We start from the raw sequence: 23,437 nt of genomic DNA, 5'->3' as shown, positions 1-23,437 counted from the left end.
CATGTCATACTTTGATAAAGGAAGACTTTTTTGGTCCTGGCCAAGCCTGGATGAAGCACCCCTTTTAGATACTCTCAGAATTTTCCCTTGTCATACACTTATCAGTCTGAGCCTCAATTGACTGGATACTTAACTGTATCTCTCTGTCTTCTCAGCGTTGAAATACCAGTCTGTCATGTGGTGGGCACTCAGTTAGTACACGTCAAATAAATAAATAAACTTGTGGTCCAGCCTGATGTAGTCACGTCTTATGGGTGATAATACAAAATATGTTTGCAAGGATTGGAACCCCTTATACACAGAAACTCCAGAGCAGTTCTGGAGGGAGAAAATCTATTCTAAGCACTGTTTTTTTTTTAACTGAAGTATAGTTGATTTACAATGTTGTGTTAGTTTCATGTGAACAGCAGTGAGTCAGTTATATACACATATATAACTATTTTTTTCAGATTCTTTTCCCTTATAGGTTATTACAAAATATTCAGTAGAGTTCCCTGTGCTATACAATAGGTCCTTGTTGGTTATCTATTTATTCTAACCACATTATTTAGTTTGACTTTCTAAAATAACCATAAATATCAGGGAGAATTTTCAGCCTCCAGGTAAAATCAACTGTGTTCTATAATTTGGTCAATTTAGCTTTCTTTTTTTTTTTTTTTTTTTAAATGAGAGAAGTGTGGGTTTCCTAAGAACCCCTCAGCCAAGTTCACCCATCTAGCTTTTAGTGTGTTTCAGACATTGTTCTAAGTGTGTTACTCATGTTCACCAATTTACCTCTCACAATATCCATATGAAAGGGACTACTGTTATGATCCTTTCCATTTTACAGACAAGGAAGCTGAACATCAGAGGAGTTAAGTACCTTGCCCAAGGCCACACAGCCAGAAATTTGAGGAGCTAGGGATCAGAAACTGTAATCTGGCTTGAGTATCATTTCTGTCCCTCTGAGCTTGTGCAGAAATTCACTCACCAAATCCCACACCTCAAGTATATGAAGACCATCCCTCATTACTAGAGCTGGCGGCCAAATTTGGGTGCAGCCATTTGGATTTAATATATCTAAGGGGTGTGTGTCTGTGTGTATGTGTATCCATGCCCACATTCTCCAAAGCAATAACTACATAATTATGTCTAGCATTTTTTTACCATGGCATCAGAGTAACAATCAAATTCTAAGGGGAAGCCATCCTCATAGCTAAATGTTCCAAATCTCTAGTCAGCAACCAAACAAAAAAGTCTGCAGACATTCTCAGTGGCCCACTGGGTGGCACCTTTGACAGACAATAAGGAAAGGGGGCTTTCTGTGGAGAGGGAATCTTTAGGATTTATCTTGGAGGCTTCAGGCATTGGCCAAATTCTTTCCTCTCAAACCCATTTCGTTGCAAGCAGGAGCCACTCCGTAAGGATCACTTATGGTGTCTTTTCTGGAAGACAGCAGCCTCTTTTGGCTCAGGCTTGATGTATCTTCGCCTTAGAGGAGTCAGTGAAAATGTTTTCTTGGTGGCCTGCAGAGTGTGCTAATCACATCTGCGTCTGCGGCCTCTCAATTTCACTGTGCGCTCCCGAAGGGTGAGTGTTGATTAGGAAACTGGTGTCAGGACTAACTGTCTTCTGGCTTTGAGATGTTGCTTAATACATTGTTAGGACAAGAAATACAAGCAGAAATATGGGGAGATGGGTGGGAAAGGGTTGAGGAACGGAGGTAGTTATTTGCACGGTAAGAAGAGACAAAGTCGGATTATAAGAGTAGTGTCTGGAGGAGGGAGGGTGGTTACGTTCATTATCACATTCAATTCACACAGTCTTAGAAAGGCTAATTAATTCACCAACAACATAAAGATGATGCAAATTGTAGTTTAAATGCATTTAATGATTACTATGTACCAGTCACCATTCTAAATGCTTCCCATGTAGTCACTCCTTTCTTTCTCGTAATACCTAGCTCTTCTAGGTATAACCATTCACCCAATTTTATATAGAAAAGTATGGCATAGAAATGTTAACCAGCTTTCCCGACATCACACGGTAACCAGTCAAGCTGTGTGCAAAACTCAGGTTCTGGGTCAGGTAAAGTCGGAGTCAGGCCTGTTCCCCCAGTGGGACTTTAATTACGCCTCCTTTCGCTTTCAGAAGTGTCGCTGTTTAGAAGATAAATGGTACAGTCATCCTAAATAAATAAGGTCCTGAAATAGGTGACGGAAAAATCAGAGGAAAGAGGCAGGGAGTAAGGAGAGAGATAACAGGTGAAGATTCAAACCGCAATCCTTAGAGAGGTCCCAGGCAGGACCTGAGGGGGAGGCCTAGAACTGGGGCGCAGTCCCTGATCCGCATGTCAGGTTGGGAAAGTCTACGAGAAAAAGAAGAATGTTCACAGCAAACTAGGCAAAGTCCTAGTTCTAGAAACTGGAGCATAAATGGGGACTTGGTCACAGGAAAGAGAAAGAGGGCCAGATGCCATAACCGAGAGACAGCTTGGGAAGGGGGATTGTGAACTCTGGGGCACCGAATATAAAGTGAGCAGGGGCCCAGCAACCAGGAAAACATAACATACAGGAGCTCTGTGAACAGGGCTGGGAACGGAGCCTGGAAGCAGGGGCTCTGAAGGAACTATCTGGGAGTGAAGGAAGGGACTGAATACAGAGAAGACCAAATGGAAATAATAAAGAAATAGCTAAAACGATGGCAGGAAAACTATGACCCTCCCTGCCTCATGTTAGCCAGAGCCATTACAAATAGAATATTGAAGAAGAAAGGAAGGGCAAAAAGTGCTGAAAGGGAAGGAAAGGAAGAAATATGAGGAAGTAAACCCCCCAAAAGCAGTTCCTTTCAACATACTTGTTTAAATTTAGAGCTGTAGAAAGAAAGAGCTTAGAAAGGAAGTTGCTTAAATAAGACTTCAGTTATCTCATTTGTAAATTTCAGATCCGAGTACCCACCTCAGGGAACAGTATCAAGATTAAAGACAGAATGCACCTTGAGGTCTTAGCAACTAAGGTCTTCACGTGAACTCAAAATAAATAAATGAAAATGAGAAGCTTCTTCAATTCTTCAGAGAGAGAATGATTATGAGAAAGTGCTTCCAAAAGAAGATTCGTAGGGATTTCTTCCACTTGTGTGCAATATCCCCCAATTACAAGAGGAAATGTTTTCAAGGAGGCGGGCTAGCTTTTGGCGCTGAAATATCATAATAAATAATCAAGTTCAAAATTCAAGTTGCTGATTTCCAAAAGGAAAAAATAAATCTTTATGTGAGTGGAGTCAACGTTCTAGCTGTTCATTCACAAGGGACCCATCAGACTATTTGAAAACTGATGTATTTCTCAAGACTTACTTGTCTTAATCCAGTTACTAAATAGCAATGCTTGCATTGTTGGTTTTATCCCTATACCCACGCACGCTGAGGTATACACATACTTACTAAAATTATGCTCTTCTGGAGGTAATACCTTTATATGTCTTAATAAGTATATAAACTCTAGTTGAGAAAAACCATCAGTTAACCATATAAAGTTTCTGACTTTGGAATATGTTAAATGTGTTTGATTCATTGCTTATTAGCTTATAACTTTGCAAGTTTTTCAGTCACTGCTTTGAAACAATGCCCTGCTAGAAACGACACTATTCAGTATAATTGTAAGACAATAAAAAGTTATGATAGATAAGGACTGTTGTTAACTAGGGGCGGGAAACAGTGAGCCATCAAATAAAAAGAAACCAATGATCAGAAATTAGCCTTGGGCTTCCCTGGTGGCGCAGTGGTTGAGAGTCCGCCTGCCAATGCAGGGGACACGGGTTCGAGCCCTGGTCCGGGAAGATCCCACATGCCACGGAGCAACTAAGCCCATGAGCCACAACTACTGAGCCTGCGTGCCACAACTACTGAAGCCCACGTGCCTAGAGCCCGTGCTCCGCAACAAGAGAAGCCACCGCAATGGGAAGCCCGTGCACCGCAACGAAGAGTAGCCCCCACTCGCCGCACCTAGAGAAAGCCCGCGCGCAGCAACGAAGACCCAATGCAGCCAAATATAAATAAATAAAATAAATAAATGAAAAAAAAAAAAAAAAAAAAAAAGAAATTAGCCTTGATTGTTTCCTGTTTTGACCTCATGTTGTTTTTGGATAAAGCGGAAAATACACTTGGTAGAGGTATAGTCTTAGAATTTGAAGAAAGACATTGCATTTTTAGAGTGCCTCAGGAAACTAGGAGAATTTATCATGATATTTGTTAGAAGAAAGAGAAATAGCCTAGATAAGAAAATGTTAGTGCAGTGGTTCTCAACTTTCAACTGCCCAGTGAAATTTTCTGGGGAGTTTATAAGACATTAAATCAGTATCACTGGAGTAGACCATCTCACATGGACACTTTTTAAAATGGTCCCAAGGTTATTCTAATGTGAAGCCAGATTGGGGTACCACCGGGTAAATTTGAAAGATCATTAAAATCAGATGGTTAGAGGATGAGATAGGAAAGAAAAAATTAATTTCTCCAAAAAAGAGTGTCCCTTCTACCAAGGTGGCTCACATACTTTATTTTAGGGGAAAAAAATGAATCTTAGCTTGGAGTTAAGTAGATTTCACTCATTGACAGCTATTTTTGTAGAACTTCATGCTGATAAGTGTGTTCTCTGTGGTGCAAGATGGACATTAAGTGAAGAATTACAGTTTATTCTCTCTCTCTCTTATCTATTGCTTTTTGTCTGCATTCTCCTCCGCATCAAAGGCAGCAATCATAATAAGCTTAATGCATATTATTTTATTTGTGTCCTTATGAAACGCATATTTCTGTTTTACATACATACATACATTTTTTTTTTCTGGGTATATGCCCAGTAGTGGGATTGCTGGGTCATATGGTAGTTCTTTTCTTTTTTTTTTTTCTTTTAACATCTTTATTGAAGTATAATTGCTCTACAACGGTGTGTTAGTTTCTGCTTTATAACAAAGTGAATCATACATTTTTTTTTTTAAATGTTACCTGAAGAGAGCTTTATACTTTTTTTTTGAAGGTACTTTTCAGTCCATTATCTCTCTGAAGTCTTTTTCTTTTTTTTTAACTTTGGGTTTGTTTATTTATTTATTTATTTATTTATTTATTTATTTATTTATTTATTTATTTATTTATTTATGGCTGTATTGGGTCTTCGTTTCTGTGTGAGGGCTTTCTCTAGTTGCGGCAAGTGGGGGCCACTCTTCATCGCGGTGCGCGGGCCTCTCACTATCGCGGCCTCTCTTGTTGCGGAGCACAGGCTCCAGACGCGCAGGCTCAGTAGTTGTGGCTCACGGGCCCAGTTGCTCCGCGGCATGTGGGATCTTCCCAGACCAGGTCTCGAACCCGTGTCCCCTGCATTGGCAGGCAGATTCTCAACCACTGCACCACCAGGGAAGCCCGAATCATACATTTTTAATGTACATAAATGCCACTGTGTTATAGATTTCATTTATCTCCTTTTTCTACTGAGCTCTGCCATGAATCCCCAGTCATATTTATTCTACGTGTTTACTCTGCTGCCTTCAGCTGCTGCATCATCCTGCTTAGTGCACACTGACCACTTTTCACCTGACCAGCAATCTTGAGATGAACACCTAAATGAATCCCAACTCTCACCACTGTAATGATTTAAAGATTCTTCTCATATCCATCTTCCGTAAACGTGTGTGAAATTTTTTTTGAGATATACAATTAAAACTGTGGTTGCTACACCATAGGATATGCACATAATTAATTTTGTTGATGACTGTTACCTTGTATGCTCTAGAATGCCTGCACATACAATGTACAGTAAGTCCCCTACATAAGAACGAGTTCTGTTCCGAGAGCGCATTCGTAAGTCCAATCTGCTCGTTAAGTCCAACAAGGTTAGCCTAGGCACCCAACTAACACAATCAGCTATATAGTGTACTGTAATAGGTTTATAATACTTTTCACACAAATAATACATAAAAAACAAACACAAAAAATAGAGAAAACAGACGGAGGGCAAGCTGCAATTTCACTCACGCCTGACGTTGAGGGCACAGGTTCTGGTTCCTTGGTGGATTCAGTTCTATCTACCCTCTTGAAAAAACCATCCAGCGATGTCTGGGTAGTAGCTTTTTTTTTCTCGTCGTAGATGACACGGTAGCACTGGATTGCATTCTGAACTGCTGCTGCAGCCTTCGCGTACCATTCTATGTTCTGGTTCTGTGCCTCAAAAACTAACAGTGCCTCCTCAAATAAAGAAAGTCCTCTTGCCATTTCCTGCATCGTGAATCTCTTCCCTTCTTCAGTTATTTTTTTCTTCCTCTTGTTTCTCCTCATCCTTTCTCTGGGCCTCCAATTCCATCAGGTCTTCATTCGTAAGCTCCTCGTGTTGCACAGCAAGTTCCATCGTTATTGCTTGGCGCTTCTTAGCAGTACCAGCTACATCACCGCTGCTTTTACACTTGCTTCTGGACATCCTGGGCTTGAAATAAAGATACTGTACTCTATACAGTATTGTACAGTAAAGTACACAAAAGCACAGCTACTTGTAGAGGATGCACGCATGTGACAATGTACGCCAGACATGTGAACTAACTTACGTGATTGGACATGCGAACGCACATTTGCATCTTTGAAAGTTCGTAACTTGAGGGTTCGTATGTAGGGGACTTACTGTATGCAGTTTCCTGTAGTCCTTTCCAATGGGGGAGGGACTAGAATTAACACAGTTCCATATTTTAAAGGAACTTGAGTTCCTTTTCCTACATATGCAAAACCATATAGTGTGTGCTTCTACCACCTGTACAGTCCCAGGATCAATGAAGGATATCTCCCAAGAGGGACTCGGGTGGTGTTCTCAGCCCACCATGGTATTAGACTTCCAGTTTGCAAGTAGCCATAGATTCCTCAGGAAAAACAGCATTTAGTTTGCAGGGAGCCATAGGTGATACACTCTACAGCGATCCCACCCTGATCAGTCTGCCCCAATTTATGGACCAGGTGGACCTTCTGAGCATCTTCCAGTTGCTTCTTGGTAACTCATTCTCTGAGACTAAATGGGTCGCTTTTTTTTGTCTCCTTCTCAGAGTCAGCCTGCAGATTTCCACTAGGGCGTTTTCTGAGCCCTTTGGTGGGCTATGCTCAAGATCCTACCTGGGTCTGTCCCTGGAGTGTGGTTGAGCCCCTCACATGGAAGTTGCCTAGGTGCCTCAATCCAAATGTCCTTAGATCCTTGATGCTTTTTCCCCTCCTTATTTTTCCATCTTCTTTCCATCTTTCCACAAAAATCCCTATTGGCCTCTCAATACATTTAAGAGCATATGCTTCATAGAACAATTCTAATTTTCTGATAGAACAATACATCTCAGCCTAAAAGTCTATCTGATGTACTATTAAATGTATCTCCATGCAGTTAGATTCCTATGGGCTGTAGATCATTGTGCCTTGTAGCCAGGCTAGCATATTTTTTATGTCAGGTTCATAGAAATATAATTTACATGCAATAGATTTTCTCCTTTTTCAAGTGTACAGTCCCGTGAGTTTTGACTAATGTATAAAGAAATGTAAACAGAACCATAATCAAGCTAAGAGCCACTACCAATTCTTGGAATGTTGAACTTTTCTTTTCTCTTTTTTTTTTTTGCTTTATAATTGAACTCTAACTCCATGATGTCACTAAAACTTACTTCCTTCTGAAGAAAAAGAATTCCTACTCTCACCTGCCCCGCTCTCCACTTCTCAAGGAAAACAGAAATGTGTTTTCGAGAAGAAAATAAATCAGCATTTAAGCATTTGACTTAATACTAACTCTTTGATGAGTTTTAATTATACCAAGACAGGCTTTGCCTCCAGCAAAACTGCAAACAATGTGTTGATTACTTGTGTGATTATATTGGGTTTTGTAAGTGTTCTTGGTGTTTATTCCTCAATCACTTACATATAATGAAACAGACAATGAACATATAAACAAAAACTGATACTTCTATGGAGAGTCTGGCCAAGCTACCAGCTACAAACTTACAAACACAGAATATTTAACAACAGAGACATTCTTGCAATTTTATTCATTGTTTATTTCCAATAAGGACTGGAAATGATTTAAGTGACACCTTAACCAAAATAATTATGTTGAAGTTCTGAAATCTTTGCATATTTGATTTTTAACCCTACCAGCTCTCATCATTTATTGCCCAACTCACAGGAGCCAACAATACATTTTATACGAAGGTCTCATAAAATATCTGTAGATTGAAATATTGAGCTCCTACTGCCTGAGAGGTTGTTAAGACTCATGGCTGACTTTACCTGAGTGAGAAATAAACTTTTGTCCTTTTAAGCCACTGATATTTGAGGCAGTATTATTGTAGCAGAACCTAATCAACACTGTTTGATGCAGGTGAAGAAACAAGTTTATGCTGCTTTATACAACCGGCACAATGAGACTCAAATCTGAGCTCATTTACTCCTAGATTCCAGCTGTTCCAACACAGTCAAGTTACCCTAAACTATTATTCAAGAACCGGCCAAAGACCATCATTTCCTCAACTTAAAAAAAAAGCAAACAAGTTTCCATGAGCAAATAGGAAAAGAAAACAGCAGTGTGTGGAAGGGAGAGGAACAAAGGGTGTACTCATATATTTTTGAATTAATTATAAAACTGCAGACTTAATTTAAATTCTTATATATTTTCCATACATTTGAATAAGAGAGTGAAAAACATTAAATTGAATTCAGTCAAAAAGTAGATCCCTTAGTCATATTCCACCCCTTGCTTTCATTTTCTCAAATGCTATTTAAGGTGGTCTTTGATTAATTATCTAGTGACCTTGACATCTCAGCTTATCATGGGCAATGTCCTAGCCTCAATCTTCTCAATTTTAGTAAAATTGTTATTATCCACACAATTGCCTGAGCCAGACACCAAGTTGTCATGCTTGATCGTGATTTATTTCTTACCCTACTTTAAATCCATTTGGCAATTATTTCTTCCATCTCCAAAGCATATAGAAAATTGGTCTACATATTTTCTGTCTTCTCTACCACAAGCTCATGCCATGATAACATCATCACTTGCCTTAATGTCGAATTAAATTCTTACAATGCCTCCTAATTACTGCTCTCATCCATGTTCATAGGGTAATGAGTGATTTTTAAATATAAATCAAATCATGTCACTCCCTGCTTACAACGCCTGCAATATCTTCTCATTTCACTGCGATAAAAACTGTATGTTCCTACTGGTGGCCTTAAGAGGTTCCCCATAATGATATAAGTTTTTGTGGACATGGACATTCTCGTTCTTCTTTTGGTAAATGATTGAGTAATAAATTCGTTAAAAGATAATGCATAAAGCCCAGTCACAATTAATGGATACTTTCTTTTAGTTTTTGTGAAGGTAAAGTTAGAAGTTGTATAATTAAAAGTTAACAAAATTTAAGAGTAATTAATTTACATGTTTAACCACTGATGTGTTTTCCTCTTAAATATATAATATTCCCTGTTGTACTGTCTGAGGAAGAAAGGGAAACTAAACTGAACTCTGATTGAACCCCCATGAAATTGACATTTTTATCCATCAAAATAAGCACTTCCAAATGTTTTAAAGTAATAAATACAAATAATACAGAGAAAAGAGAAATAACTGAATTCATGATATTTAAGGAAGATGGGAGAGTCTGTGAAATGAACTCCTGGGACTGGACTTGTTCTAGCTTCTATTATTAAATGTTCATATGAATTTAAGACAAACTGCTTCCCCTTTCTAAGCCTTCCTGACATTGCCTACATAATGAAGTGGCAGGATGAGAGGGCTAAGGGCCACCCTGCACACTCTTCATATTTTAGCACAAGAATATTGAAGAAACTTGTTACCTCACGCCCAATAATTTCCTTTGCCTTGAGCAATCACTCATCCTACTCTATACCCTCCCAAGTCTGTTGGCATAAAGTAATTTTAGTTCCAGATTCAGAAAAAAAGCACTCTCTGTCCTTAGCTAAACTTCTTAAGTTTTATTGAGGGCTGTGGAACTGCTTTAATGGCAATTGTTTTCTAGAAACTAAAGTTCAGCAACTTAAACTGATGGAAGCAGTAGAGTGTAGTGGTTAATGGCAGACAGATCTGGATCCAGATCACCCAGTTTTGTCTTTATTTTTTTCCAGCTTTTTTAGAGGTATAATTGACAAATACAAATTATATATATTTAAGGTGTACAATGTGATGTTTTGATATACTTATCCATTGGGAAATGATTACCATTATCAAGCTAATTATATCTATCATCTCACATAGTTAACATTTTGTGTGTGTATGTGTTGAGAATATATAAGATCTACTCTCTTAGCAAATTTCAAGTGTACATTATTATTTATTATAGTTACCATGCTGTACATTAGGTCTCCAGGCTTTACTTATAACTGAAAATCACACTTTGACCAACATCTCTCCATTTCTTCCACTCCCCCCCCGCAACCCTGACCACCACCCTTCTACTCTGTTTCCATGAGTTCAACTATTTTAGAGTCCATATCTAAGTGAGATCATGCCGCACTTTTCTGACTCTGTCTGGCTTTTTTCACTTAGCATATTATGCTTCAGGTTCACCCATGTCATCACAAATGGCAGGATTTCCTTCTTTTATGGCTGAATAATATTCCACTTTCTAAAGATGTAGATATATAGATATATTACATCTTTATCCATTCATCCACTGATGGACAGTTAGGTTGTTTCCATATCTTGACTCTTGTGAATAATGCTGCAATAAACTTGGAAGTGCAGATATGTCTTTGATATCCTGTTTTCATTTCCTTTGGATATATATCTGGAAGTGGGATTGTTGGCTCATATGGTAAGTCTATTTTTAATTATTTGAGGAACATTCATACTGTTTTCCATAGTGGCTGAAGCAATTTACATTCCTTCCAATATTGTACTAGGGTTCCCTTTTCTCCACAGCCTACTCAACACTTGTCTTCTTGAGGATAGCCATTCTAACAGGTGTAAGGTGATATCTCATTATGATTTTGATTTGCATTTCCCTGATGATTAGTGATGTTGAACACCTTTTCATGAACCTGTTGGCCATTTGTATGTCTTCTTTTGAGAAAAGTCTGTTCCGATTCTTTGCCCATTTTTATATCTGGTTATTTGGGTTTTTTTGCCATTGAGTTGCAGGAGTTCCTTAGATCTTTTGGATGTTAATCCCTTATCAGATGTATGGTTTTTGCAAATACAGTCTTGCATTCTGTAGTTTGCCTTTTCATTTTGTTGTTTCCTTTACTGTGCAGAAGCTTTTTAGTTTGATATAGTCTCACTTGTTTACTTTTACTTTTGTTGCTTGTACATACAGTGCTATAAGCAAAAAATCATTGCCAAAACCAATGTCATGGAGCTTTCTGCCTGTTTTCTTCTAGAGTTTTAAAGTTTCAGGTCTTCTGTTTAAGTCTTTAATCCATTTGGAGTTGATTTTTGTATATAGTGTAAGGTAAGAATCCAATTTCTTTCTTTTTTTTTTTTTTTTTGTGGGAATCCAGTTTTCCCAGCATCATTTACTGAAGAGACAATTCTTTCCCCATTGTATATTTTTGGCATCTTTATTGAATATTAGTTAAAGGTATATATGTGGGTTTATACCTGGACTCTCTATTCTGTTCCATTGTTCTATGTATCCATTTTTATTCTAGTACCATAATGTGTTGATTACTTTAACTTTGTAATAAAATTTGAAATCAGGACGTGTGATGCCTCCAGCTTTGTTTTTCTTTCTCAAGATTAGCTTAGGCTCTGCAGTCTTTTGTTGTTCCATACAAATTTTGGATTTTTTTTAGGATTGTTTTTTCTTCTTTCTGTGAAAAATACCATTGGAATTTTGATAGGGATTGCATTGAATCTATAGATCACTTTAGGGGTAGGGACATTTTGACAATTCCAATACATGAACATGAGATATTGCTTCATTTATTTGTATCTTCTTCAATTTCTTTCAGCAATGTCCTATACTTTTCAGTATACAGATCTTTTCCTTCCTTGGTTAAATTTATTCCTAAGTATTTTATTTATTTTGCTGCTATTGTAAATGCGATTTTCTTAATTTCTTTTTCAGATAGTTCATTTTTAGTGTAAGGAAACAACTAGTTTTTGTGTGTTGATTTTGTATTCTGCAACTCTACTGAATTTGTTTATTAGTTCTAATAGTTCTTTGATGGAATCTTTAGGGTTTTACGTATGTTACGTCATGTCATCTGCAAACAGAGACAACTTTACTTCTTCCTTTCTGATGGATGCCTTTTGTTTTTCTTGCCTAATTGCTCTGGCTAGGACTCTCAGTATTATATTGGATAGAAGTGGTTAGATCTGACAAAATTCAACATTCTTTCAAGATAAAAACTCAACAATTAGGTATAGAAGGAATGCACCTTAACACAAGCAACAAGCCCACAGTGAACATCATACACAACGGTTGAAAAGCTGAAAGCTTTCTCTCTAAGATTAGGAACTGATCACCAATAGAGGCCAGTTGTGCAATGCAGGCAAATTATTTAATCTATGTTTGTTTTCTTATCTGTGAAATTGGAATATTAATACATAAGTCTTTGGGTTATTAGGATTAAATAAATTGTTGCAACATGCTTGAAACATTGCCTGACACACATTAAGCCTTACAAAACGATTACCTCTTAGTTGTATATACATATATACCAAAGATAGATACCCGTTATGACAATTTAAATTCATGTAGACAACTGTAAGCAGCATTTTATTGGCAATAAGATAGCAGCACTTTAAATTAAAAAAAAAAAACTAAACAGGGCTTCCCTGGTGGCTCAGTGGTTGAGAATCTGCCTGCCAATGCAGGGGACACGGGTTCGAGCCCTGGTCTGGGAGGATCCCACATGCTGCGGAGCAACTGGGCCCGTGAGCCACAACTACTGAGCCTGTGCATCTGGAGCCTGTGCTCCCCAACAAGAGAGGCCACGACAGTGAGAGGCCCGCGCACCGTGATGAAGAGTGGCCCCCACTTGCTGCAACTAGAGAAAGCCCTCGCACAGAAATGAAGACCCAACACAGCCAAATAAATAAATAAGTAAAATAAATTTTAAAAACTTGCTATCACTACACATTAAAAAAAAAAAAAAAAAACTACGTTGGCAAAATTTATTTCCAAAAGGATATAGCATCTAAAATGTACATTCGATAAGCAATTGACACACAGGGAACTTTACTCAATACTCTGTAATGACCTATATGGGAAAAGAATCTAGAAAAGAGTGGATATATGTATATGTATAACTGATTCACTTTGCTGTACAGCAGAAAGTAACAAAACATTGTAAATCAACTCTACTCCAATAAAAAGTAAATAAAAATTTAAAAATAAAAAAAATTTAAAAGTTTTTATTGAATAACAGATGGCACACTTCAATTTTCATAATTGATACAAGAACTCTCCCCCAAATCAGGGTGCTCTTTGGTGTATTACATGGGTAGACTCCCTGTTTAGGGGAAAGAGTATAGCATAATAGCTGGTGATAAATGACCATCCAGTAAATTGCTCCAAAGTGGCAGGATGATTCCATGTCGACCTCTTCAGTCAATTATTTCAAGTGTGGAAGAATAATATCAGAGATAAAGGAAAACCTGACCTCTAATTCCAGTTAAGGAAGTAGTTACTTAGATTCTAGACTATAAATCTAATTTCCTTCTTTAATAAGCAAATATGAAGTATATTCAATTACTTTTAAGACTCAACTTTACTAATTAATTAGGAAAGCCCACACAAGTTAAACTATCTTCATATAAAAGGACTTTGGGGCTTCCCTGGTGGCGCAGTGGTTGAAGGTCTGCCTGCCAATGCGGGGGACACGGGTTCGAGCCCTGGTCTGGGAGGATCTCACGTGCCGCGGAGCAGCTGGGCCTGTGACCCGCGATTGCTGAGCCTACGCGTCTGGAGCCTGTGCTCCGCAGCAAGAGAGGCCGCGATAGTGAGAGGCCCCACGCACCGCGATGAAGAGTGGCCACCGCTCGCCGCAGCTGGAGAGGGCCCTCGCGCAGGAACGAAGACCCAACACAGCCTTAGATAAATAAATAAATTAATTAAAAAAAAATAATAATAATACCAAATAGGAAATTTTAGTTTACAACAGATAGCAGCTGTAAGTTGTTGTGTTTAAGATACAAACCAAAAAACAAAACAAAACAAAACAAACAAACAAAAAAAGGACTTTGGCTTCCCTGGGAGTTAGTATGTTAAATTTTAGTCTCTGGCACATTTTCATACCTATCTCTATTTTTTTATTCTTCAAAAAAATGTATTTAGAAAATATTTATTGGAGGTTTATATCAATTAAATCCTGTTGTCATTGAAGACCTATTTCTGAATCTACTCTACAGAACTAAAAATAAAATTTAATGGGTAATAGGATTATCTGATAGTCAACATTAAATTAATAAGACATATCCCTAATAAATAAAAGTATCTAAAAATTCACCTTCACTGAATCAGGAACTTCACTGAATTAGGGGTTTTAGGGATCAGATACCTAAGGAAAGGTTTATAGCAATTATTTTTGTATAAAAGCATTGTTTTTCCAACAAAATTCATGAGCCCAATTTCCAAGTTTCAATTTCTCCTTAAGTATGGAGTCAGTTTGACTAGAATTTAATAATCCTAACTCTTCTGGTGTTGTCTCAAAATCAGCAATAAAGGGACTGGGATCCAATTTTATTTCATTATCTGTAGAAACTGGTGTAAGCCACACTGATTTCCTAAAGAGAAGAGAAACAAAAAGCAGATAGGGTTGGCATACTTGGTACCAGGTCTTTCTGAATCTAAATTTGGGGTCAAGCTATTTTTTTTTTTTTTACCACTGTTTAACATCATGATCATTTTCAATATGGTTATTTAGGCGTACCTGCACCCTCTGGATAATAGATGATTTGTAATACTTGTCTTAGTAGAGTACCAAAGCACCCAGTAAAACAGACTTAGACAAATGGATCCTAAGAACAGTAAAAGTTGTCAAAAGCTTAATGTGACCCAGTATACTGGTGACAGAGGTGTGTTGTGTGTGTGTGTGTACAGCAGTAAAGCTCATGCACCAAAAACCTAATCATATACCTTTGTTGGCCTAGTCTTCATTTTTAAGAAAGATAACTGCAAACAATATAATAATTTTACAATCAAAATAGAAATGCCTTAGTCATCACTATTAATCTGGTAGCCTATGGAGAAGCAATAGCCCGAGGGGATTAGGTTAGAACTTTTTACATTACTCTAAGCACTGGCCAATATATAGGAATGAAAGTGTACGTGTGAGTGAGTGAGTGAGTGAGTATGTGTGTGTATGTGTGTGTGTCTGTGTATCTCTGTATGTGTATGTGTTTGTGTGTGTGTATGAGTGTGTGTGTGAGTGTGTGAGTATGTCTGTATGTGTGTGTGTGTGTGTGTGTACACAGAATCAACTGTTAATTTCTATTCAGGGGTCAGCTACTCCCCAGAATATCACTGAATCTCTCAGCCTTGGTCTTTCCTTAAAATAAGTTAAAGGGAAGATCAAGAGTATTCAACAATGTGGTTGTACTTAATGCCACTGAATTATTCCCTTAAAAATGGTAAATTTTATCTTATGTATATTTTACAACAATTAAAAATACCAATTCTCCCTCACCCCCCAAAAAGGGACTCTGATGATGTTCAAAGATATTGCACATTTGCTCTGAGCTCAAAATTCTTTTTTCATGTCAGCTATTTCCATATATTAAACAAGGATAAAATTTTTCCTTGTGGTTTTCAGGTGGTTTCTCAGATTTTTCACTCAGATTTATAACACTCAGGGTAAATATTCCAGTGGCATGGTAAAAGTGTATTGGGATATACTATTCCACTTGGTCTCAAAGTTCATGTGGAGTCCTTTTGGGATTCAGCCTCTCGGTTCCACAGAACTGCAAACAAACTGCATTTAATGATAGGCTGATAAGCCTTTCCTTTCATGTATGTCCATGAGTTAGTATTAAAATGAAGAATTGGTTTTCTCTTAACTTTTTAGTCATTTACTCTCCTAACATGGAATTGAACCATAAAATATGTTAGAAGAAGAGTATTACGAAGGAGAAAACACTGAAAGATAATATCATGTTTGATTCTTCCACTTACTAAGGTGACTGAGGATTTGCTTTAAAGTTCAGTTACTGTAAAATAACCTAGTTACACAAGATTATATAATGTTTTTATTCTAAAATGAATATTTTAAAATTTAAATTTTAAAATAAAAAAGTACTCAAAATATTTTTAAATGCTAATTTGGTGTTCATTTGGACATATGCTTATGAGAGAGTCATGTTATAGTCTCTAAAATCTACACTTCTGCAGAAGCACATGGTAAGTAAAGGTGAAACTAACATATTCAAAAGGAGTGTGGTCTATTGGACTCACCTAGGGGCAGAACATTCCAAAGGGATTTTCTGATGGTCACAATGTATATTCCTAGGGTTAAAGTACACCTCTGTTTGAAAAAGGAGAGTATCCTCCGAAACAACCTAAGAGAGCAAAAAGGTTAAGTATAAGATATTTCTAGTAACAAAGGGGCCCATGTACACATTTGAATAGGAAGTAGAAAACGTTCAAGGTCTCAGAAATGGCTACTGTCACTTTCAGGTACATACGAAGGTCTGACAACCCACTGGGACACAAGAGGAGTATTACCTGTAAGAGTGAACTTAAAGTACCCGGAAAAAAATCTTAACAGTACATAGGAGCAAACTGAAACTGTTACTCAGAGCTATCTTTATCATGCATTAACAAAAGGTTTTCAATAGTTCTTCTGAGAAAGATGATTTGGAGATCAAATAACAGAGTGGTTTAAAACATAAGCTTTGGAGGGGAATCCTCCTGTTTTGGCATCTGAACTACCACCAACTGGCTGTGCGTCCCTGGGCAAATTATTAAAGCACCTTCTGAAGTTCTAGCTCCCTCATTTCTAAACTAAAGACAACATCTAATTCATAGGTGACAGTTTTAAATAGGCATTGACCCCAAATACTTTTATAGTGTGACTATAAATTGTTTAAATTTGGGAATCTATGAAAAGATAACACCCCAAGATAACAACACAGGTTTAAGATTTGTGCCTGGCAAAATAACTGACAGAGACTTTATTCCAGTAAAAATCTAGTCCCCATAGAGACACACATCCTCAAAGAGCATGGGTAAATTCAAATGATCTATTGTTGAATATGAAATACTTTCCCAGAATTGGTGACCTCTCACATTAGGAACATTGAATGGAATTTAAAACTATCTCCTGAGATTTAGTGAAATACAGTAGAAGCCTAAAGACAACTTCAAATCAGTTCACTAACCAGTCTGGAAATCTGTGCTTTAAGTCTTATGCACAAAGAGGACTCAATATTCAGTGACCAAGTACGGAACTGTATTGCCGTCTATCCATAAATTACTCTAACTAGAAGCAAAATTTGTTCTTAAACAACAAAAAAAAAAAACAGGACAATAATTTTAGCACCACGCATAAAATTGTGAAAAAAATATCTAGGTTTGTTTTTTGTTTTTGTTTTTTTTAAACAGATAATCATTATTCTTACCTTTGTCCTGATCCCACAGTCATGCACAGGGTATATAAAATCATAGGCATATGTTTGTATCCGAGTCACAGGGCAACCCGATCCCAGATATAATTCATCAGCAAATATATACAAATTGCTGCTGTATGCACATGGGCTTACAGAGACCATCAACCAGTCCATAGAACAACTTATTTTCACTGCAGAAAGAATCATATGAGAAAATGTCAGATGTGTATTTATCTTAAGGGGGAGCTCAAAGAACATCCAGCTATGCCCTTTGTGATAAATAAAAGATGTTCCTTTCTCTGGCAAAGGTTATCATAGCTTAAAGAACAGCATGTAGAGGGTTTTCATATTACCACTACTTTCCAAAATATCTGCATAATTATAGCCTCAAATAAGTAAATTTCAGTTATTTCACAGGGAAAAAATTCAATACACAAGAAGAGCATTATCTTTTAGCCCCCTGCCTCCTCTTAAAGAAATTAGATTCCAAAGAGGATGATACAGTTAGGACTACACATAAGGGACAGAAGTAAACTGCAGTACATTAGAAGAGGAGTGATGTATTCTCTGTAATACTTTTCAAAGAGGGAAAAGGAGGAAGGTTGGTATGGTAGAATCCACATCTAGAGCAACCAGAACCAGAAACAATCATAGCCACAAGAGGAAATAGTCTGAAGAGAGAAAATCTACTGTCTGGGATGGAAGTTTTATGAAAATTTTAATGTGAAACCCATTCTATCCTCTACATTGAGATCTTCAGTAAGTTATAATAATCACTATTTCTAATTGAGTCATTTTCCCTTTGGAAATGAAGTAAAAGTGTACTGGATTCTGACTTAGTGTGCTAGACAATCATTAACCAGAGGTTCTCAGGGGATGACCAGAGTTAAATTTCATAGGTCCTTCTATTGTTCAGAAGGAAAGTAAAGATTTATTAACTTTAGTATTTAAAGGTGCATGATAAGTAGTCGGGGTGGGGGTGGGTGGGACCTAATAAACTAGATGGTAAAACTTCCAAATTGGAGAAGAACAAAATAGAATGAAGGACAAAAATACGCAAATTTCAAACAACATAGAAGGAGGCAAAAAAGGAAAAGATAAAAAGACAAAACAACAAAAAACAAACCAAAAAAGACAAAAGCAGTAAGATGGTTGCAATAAATTACAAAGTATAGGACTTCCCTGGTGGTGCAGTGGTTAAGAATCCACTGCCAATGCAGGGGACACAGGTTCGAGCCCTGGTCCAGGAGGATCCCACATGCGGCGGAGCAACTGAGCCCATGTGCCACAACTACTGAGCCTGCGCTCTAGAGCCAGCGAGCCACAACAACTGAAGCCCACATGCCACAACTACTGAAGCCCGCATGCCTAGAGCCCATGCTCCGCAACAAGAGAAGCCACAGCAATAAGAAGCCCGTGCACCGCAGCAAAAAGTAGCCCCCGCTCGCCGCAGCTAGAGAGGGCTTGCACACAGCAATGAAGACCCAACGCATCCAAAAATAAATAAAATTTAAATAAATAAATTACAAGTATACTAGCAATAATAATGTAAATGAACAAATATTCAAATGTAAGTGAAACATATTGTTTAAAAAAAAATGAATGAACAAAATACTCCAGGCCAAATCACCAACAGAAGAATCATGAAATAAATTGTAATGCATTTATATAATCAAATTCCATACAACATGGAAAATAAATTATAGTTACACCTATAAACATATAAATCTAAAAACAATTGTGAGAAAGATGCAAGTCACAGTGCACACCTTATATATCTATTGACACAAATGAGAAATGAACACTTTTAAAAAGCTTTTTTTCCAAGCAAACAGACTATTCTTAGATATCCAGTATATATCCTATATTTATTAAGATATTGGAATCATAACCTGAAACATGACTCGACCTCATCTGATACAGCCTCCTCGTGTTTTACAACAGCTAGAGTAACAGGGTTTAAATCTTATCTTCTTACTTTGACATTAATATAAGCAACTGTAATACAACCTATCATCAAAGCTAGAATAAATACTTCGAACATGGATTTTATTTCTTAGTTTTCTTTATATTCCCAGTGAAACAGAACACAGATACATATATATATTTGAATCACAGCCCTTGCCGATAGTAGTACCTGCACGCAGGACTTCTAGATGAACAGAAATTGCAGAATTTCTATTTTAAGAAAGGAAGGGCAGGAGAGTGAAAGCCTGACTGGTAAGCCCACCTTTAGGAAGACAGAGTTCTTGCTGCTGGCCGAAGGGGTTTGAATTCTGCAGACACACCTTTACTAGCTTAACAGAAGCTGGTAGACTGCAATACAGTATATTCATGAGTCAGTGAAGGCCACCAAAAGCGAAGATTTACAGTCAGCTTGAATATAAGTTCTGCCAATTAGACTGATTGTACTTGGAGCCTCAGACCAAGATGTAAACCGGGCTGAAATGGTTAAGTTCACTCCAGGGGGCAATTCTACCGGGTAACTGGAACTTAAGCTACAATGGGTTGGGGTGATGTTTAAGACAAATTTCCTAGACTCTCGTTGGTCTCCTTAGTTACTACATATGTTCTGAATATAGCCACAACCAAAGCATTTGCACATCAATTCTCTTTGGAACCTAACAAAACCCAGAAAGTAAACAAAGGTAGTATCCTCTTGTTCCACAAATAAGTAATTCAGTCACTGCCGAAGTCTGATCAATGCCTCCAGTCCCCCACCAGCATGTCTTTAAAGGCAGAAGGAAAAAATGAAACAGCAAAGCAGCAATAGGAGTTTGACTCAGGTATGATAACTAGGTATTATCTCCTACAGGAAGAATATAAGGTGATGAGTAAATTGGTAAGGGGTTCCAAGTCTAAAGCCTTACTTAACAGCTGCATTTAGAGGATATCTGGTGAATGAGTATGTGGTCAGAAAAATTATTAGGAGGCAAGATTTTCTTCCTAATGCAATTTAGATGACTTGTCACTGATGCCAATCTTGATAATACATTATGTGCCAAACATTATAATTGGAGTTTATATATCATCTAAAAATTAATTATTGGTACATGTGCTGTAAGACACAAATCATAATCATAATTGACCTCGACCGCATACTCTTCACAGATTTACTTAGTAAACTCTTCCTCTATGGTAACTATAGAAATGCTAAGAATCAGATAATTTTTCCACAGCAAGAACTCATTAAATTCTTTCCCTGTAGATGAATCTTAGTTGAGGAATTGACAACAGGTAGTCATTGGAAGAAATAAACAAGTGTCTTTAAAAATGACCATCTGATATATGTAGCTGAAAAAAACAAAGACACGAATATGAAAAGCTACATGCACCTCAATGTTCACGGTAGCATTATTTACAATTGCCAAGATATGGAAGCAACCTAAGCATCCATCAGCAGATGAATGGATATAGAAGATGTGGTATAGATATATATACAATAGAACACCACTCAGCCAGAAAAAAGAATGAAATCTTGCCATTTGCAGCAACATGGATGGACTTGGAGGGCACTATGCTAAGTGAGATAAGTCAGACAGAGAAAGACAAATACTGTATGATATCACTTACGTGGAAGCTAAAAAATACAATGAACTAGTGAGTATAACAAAAAAGAAGCAGACCCACAGATATAGAGAACAAGTTAGTGGTTACTGGTGGGGAGGGGGCATATAGGGGTGAGCAAGTGGAAGGTACAAACTATTGGGTGTAAGATAGGCTACAAGGATGTATTGTACAATATGGGGAATATAGCCAACATTTTGTAATAACTATAAATGGAGTGTAACAATATTTTAGTATCTCATACTTCTCACAAATAAGCCTAACATGACTCTGAGTAAGCTAGTCACGTGTCAGAGGGGCTAATTGTCATTTACTATCTTCTTTTCTATGTGGCAGTGCTCATTTACATAGCCATTGCAAAGTAATAAAATAAGATCACACAACGAAAATAGCTAGTCATCCAAATCTTGACGAGGAAAGTTCCCAAACCAGTCATAGAGACCTAGTAGGCCTTGGAGGACATCCAGGATTCTCTTAAACACTTTGGAAAATCTGAATCTTCCCAGCATGAAGAAATATTTCTACGATTAATGAGCGAGATACCTCCAGCACCATTTGAGCCTGGAAGTTCTTGGTTTTTAAGGATAAATCATCAAGAAAGTAAGAAAATATAGGGAGATGTTTAAGAAAAAAGTAGGCTTTGGAGAAGGCAGGTGTTCTACATCAGTGATTGTAACCTCCAAATCACCTCTCTCCATGTGTTCGAAATATTGTTCTAACATCAGCTAGAGAAGATTACCAGAGAAATCCTTCCTAAATGAAAAAAGGTTCCAACAATTGGATTAAGATAGATTCAAAAGGGTAAGTGGATATGGACATACAGGAAGTCCATGCTTCTGGCTTCACTACTTATTTTTCATACTAGTTTTAGGGTCAAGTTTCAGTTTGACATTCTGAGCTTGTGTCTCAAGTAGCTGAGAAATTGTTTGAGCAAAAGCCTGAGGAACATGCATAGCTGTGCATACACTGAGGTAGAATCTTCCTTGCACCCAAGCATCATGTACCATAGCCAGGCCTGAACACCCTACTCACCCCTCGCAGATAACTGGAATTCTTCTCCGACTCACAGGTCACTGCCCTTTCTCCACATGTGTGGAACTAAATGATTGAAATTACTGAAATGCCAATAATTAACTGCCACAGGGTGAGCTGCAGTAACCTAGGCATTCTGAAAGAGTCATCTTAGGTAAAATGGAAAGATCAGAAACTAAATGTGGTCCTTGTTCAGAAAGGGCTTATAGGCCAAATGGGAAAGAAATTCACATATCATTTCCCCAAAAAAGACCCCACTTCAAGCAGAAGGAAACAGGAATTTCCAAGTGACTTTTTAAAAAACTTAGAGAACACAAAAAGTAATATTGAAATGCTGCCTTAGAGTAGTTGAAATTTAGTCTGGCCTTGAAGCTGGGAAGCATCTGGATAACACAAAATATGGAGAATACTCCAGGTATAATAGAAATGATATTTGAATCAATTTATAGACAGACCAGACACTGATTTAGCTTTATCCTATTGGCTTTGCAGAACTGCTGATGAATTTAACACAAGTGAAGGTCAGATAGAATTTTAAAAAGAACAATAGAGCAGTATCATCATCAAGGGGAAATACGAAGGGTCTGGAAGCAGGAAGGTCAGTAAAGATACAATCAAATACCTTACAATACCATCAAGTACTGGTAATTGGCAGTGAGTTCAAAAGGGCAGCCTAAAACATAGAGCCGAGGACTATTTCCGAAGAATCTCTGCAAATGAGGATTCAGATAGAAGATCATAACATAGAAGAAAGAAACATCTCGGACATTTAGGCAGAAAGTTAAAATGTGTCCTCAATATAAAGACTCAAGTCCAGTTGGCCTGAAAGTATTTCTCTTCTAGCAAATGGTAAGATCAGATCTCTATAGGGAGTAGATCGCCTGCTTGGAAAGATGGAAAGCAGTCATTTTGAGTAACCCTCCAAGGAAGCATTCTCTAATTCATTTACCGTTGATGTTCTCAGCGCAGGGCCAAATCAAGGCAGCAAGGAGAATCAAGATTTCTAAAGCCATTGAGACCTCCATGTGAGCAGACCCCCAGCACAGGATTTCTTGGGAAATAGGAAGTGGTAACAGCTTAAGTGATTTTATATGGCATCCCATGCTCAGCTGCCTTCATTTTGCTACTTAGTTAGATCACCCATGGGGTGGTTTCCACAGTGTCAACCAACTAAAAGCTGAGACTCTCCTGATTACCCAAACCCTGATGCTCAAAGAGGCCCATCAGGTGAAAAGTGCTAATTGGTAACTGTGTGTGCCTGAGGCCTGTTAAAAATCATCTGAGAAGCTGGC

At 37.7% G+C, this 23,437-nt stretch overlaps 1 protein-coding gene across 1 annotated transcript; it reads right to left on the bottom strand.

Annotated features, from left to right (window-relative positions):
• Positions 1–14,521: 14,521 nt before the first annotated feature.
• LOC118899601 (oocyte-secreted protein 2-like) lies at positions 14,522–23,158 on the bottom strand. The gene is made up of 4 exons (XM_036861364.1): positions 23,095–23,158; positions 17,559–17,737; positions 16,393–16,496; positions 14,522–14,726 (listed from the first exon to the last, which is right to left on the bottom strand). The coding sequence occupies exons 1-4, from the start codon at positions 23,156–23,158 to the stop codon at positions 14,522–14,524; spliced, it is 552 nt and encodes a 183-aa protein (XP_036717259.1).
• Positions 23,159–23,437: the final 279 nt, after the last annotated feature.

The sequence above is a fragment of the Balaenoptera musculus genome, chromosome 8, assembly GCF_009873245.2.
Source record: "Balaenoptera musculus isolate JJ_BM4_2016_0621 chromosome 8, mBalMus1.pri.v3, whole genome shotgun sequence".
NCBI lineage: Eukaryota > Metazoa > Chordata > Mammalia > Artiodactyla > Balaenopteridae > Balaenoptera > Balaenoptera musculus.
This window is presented reverse-complemented; position numbering and strand designations above follow the sequence as displayed.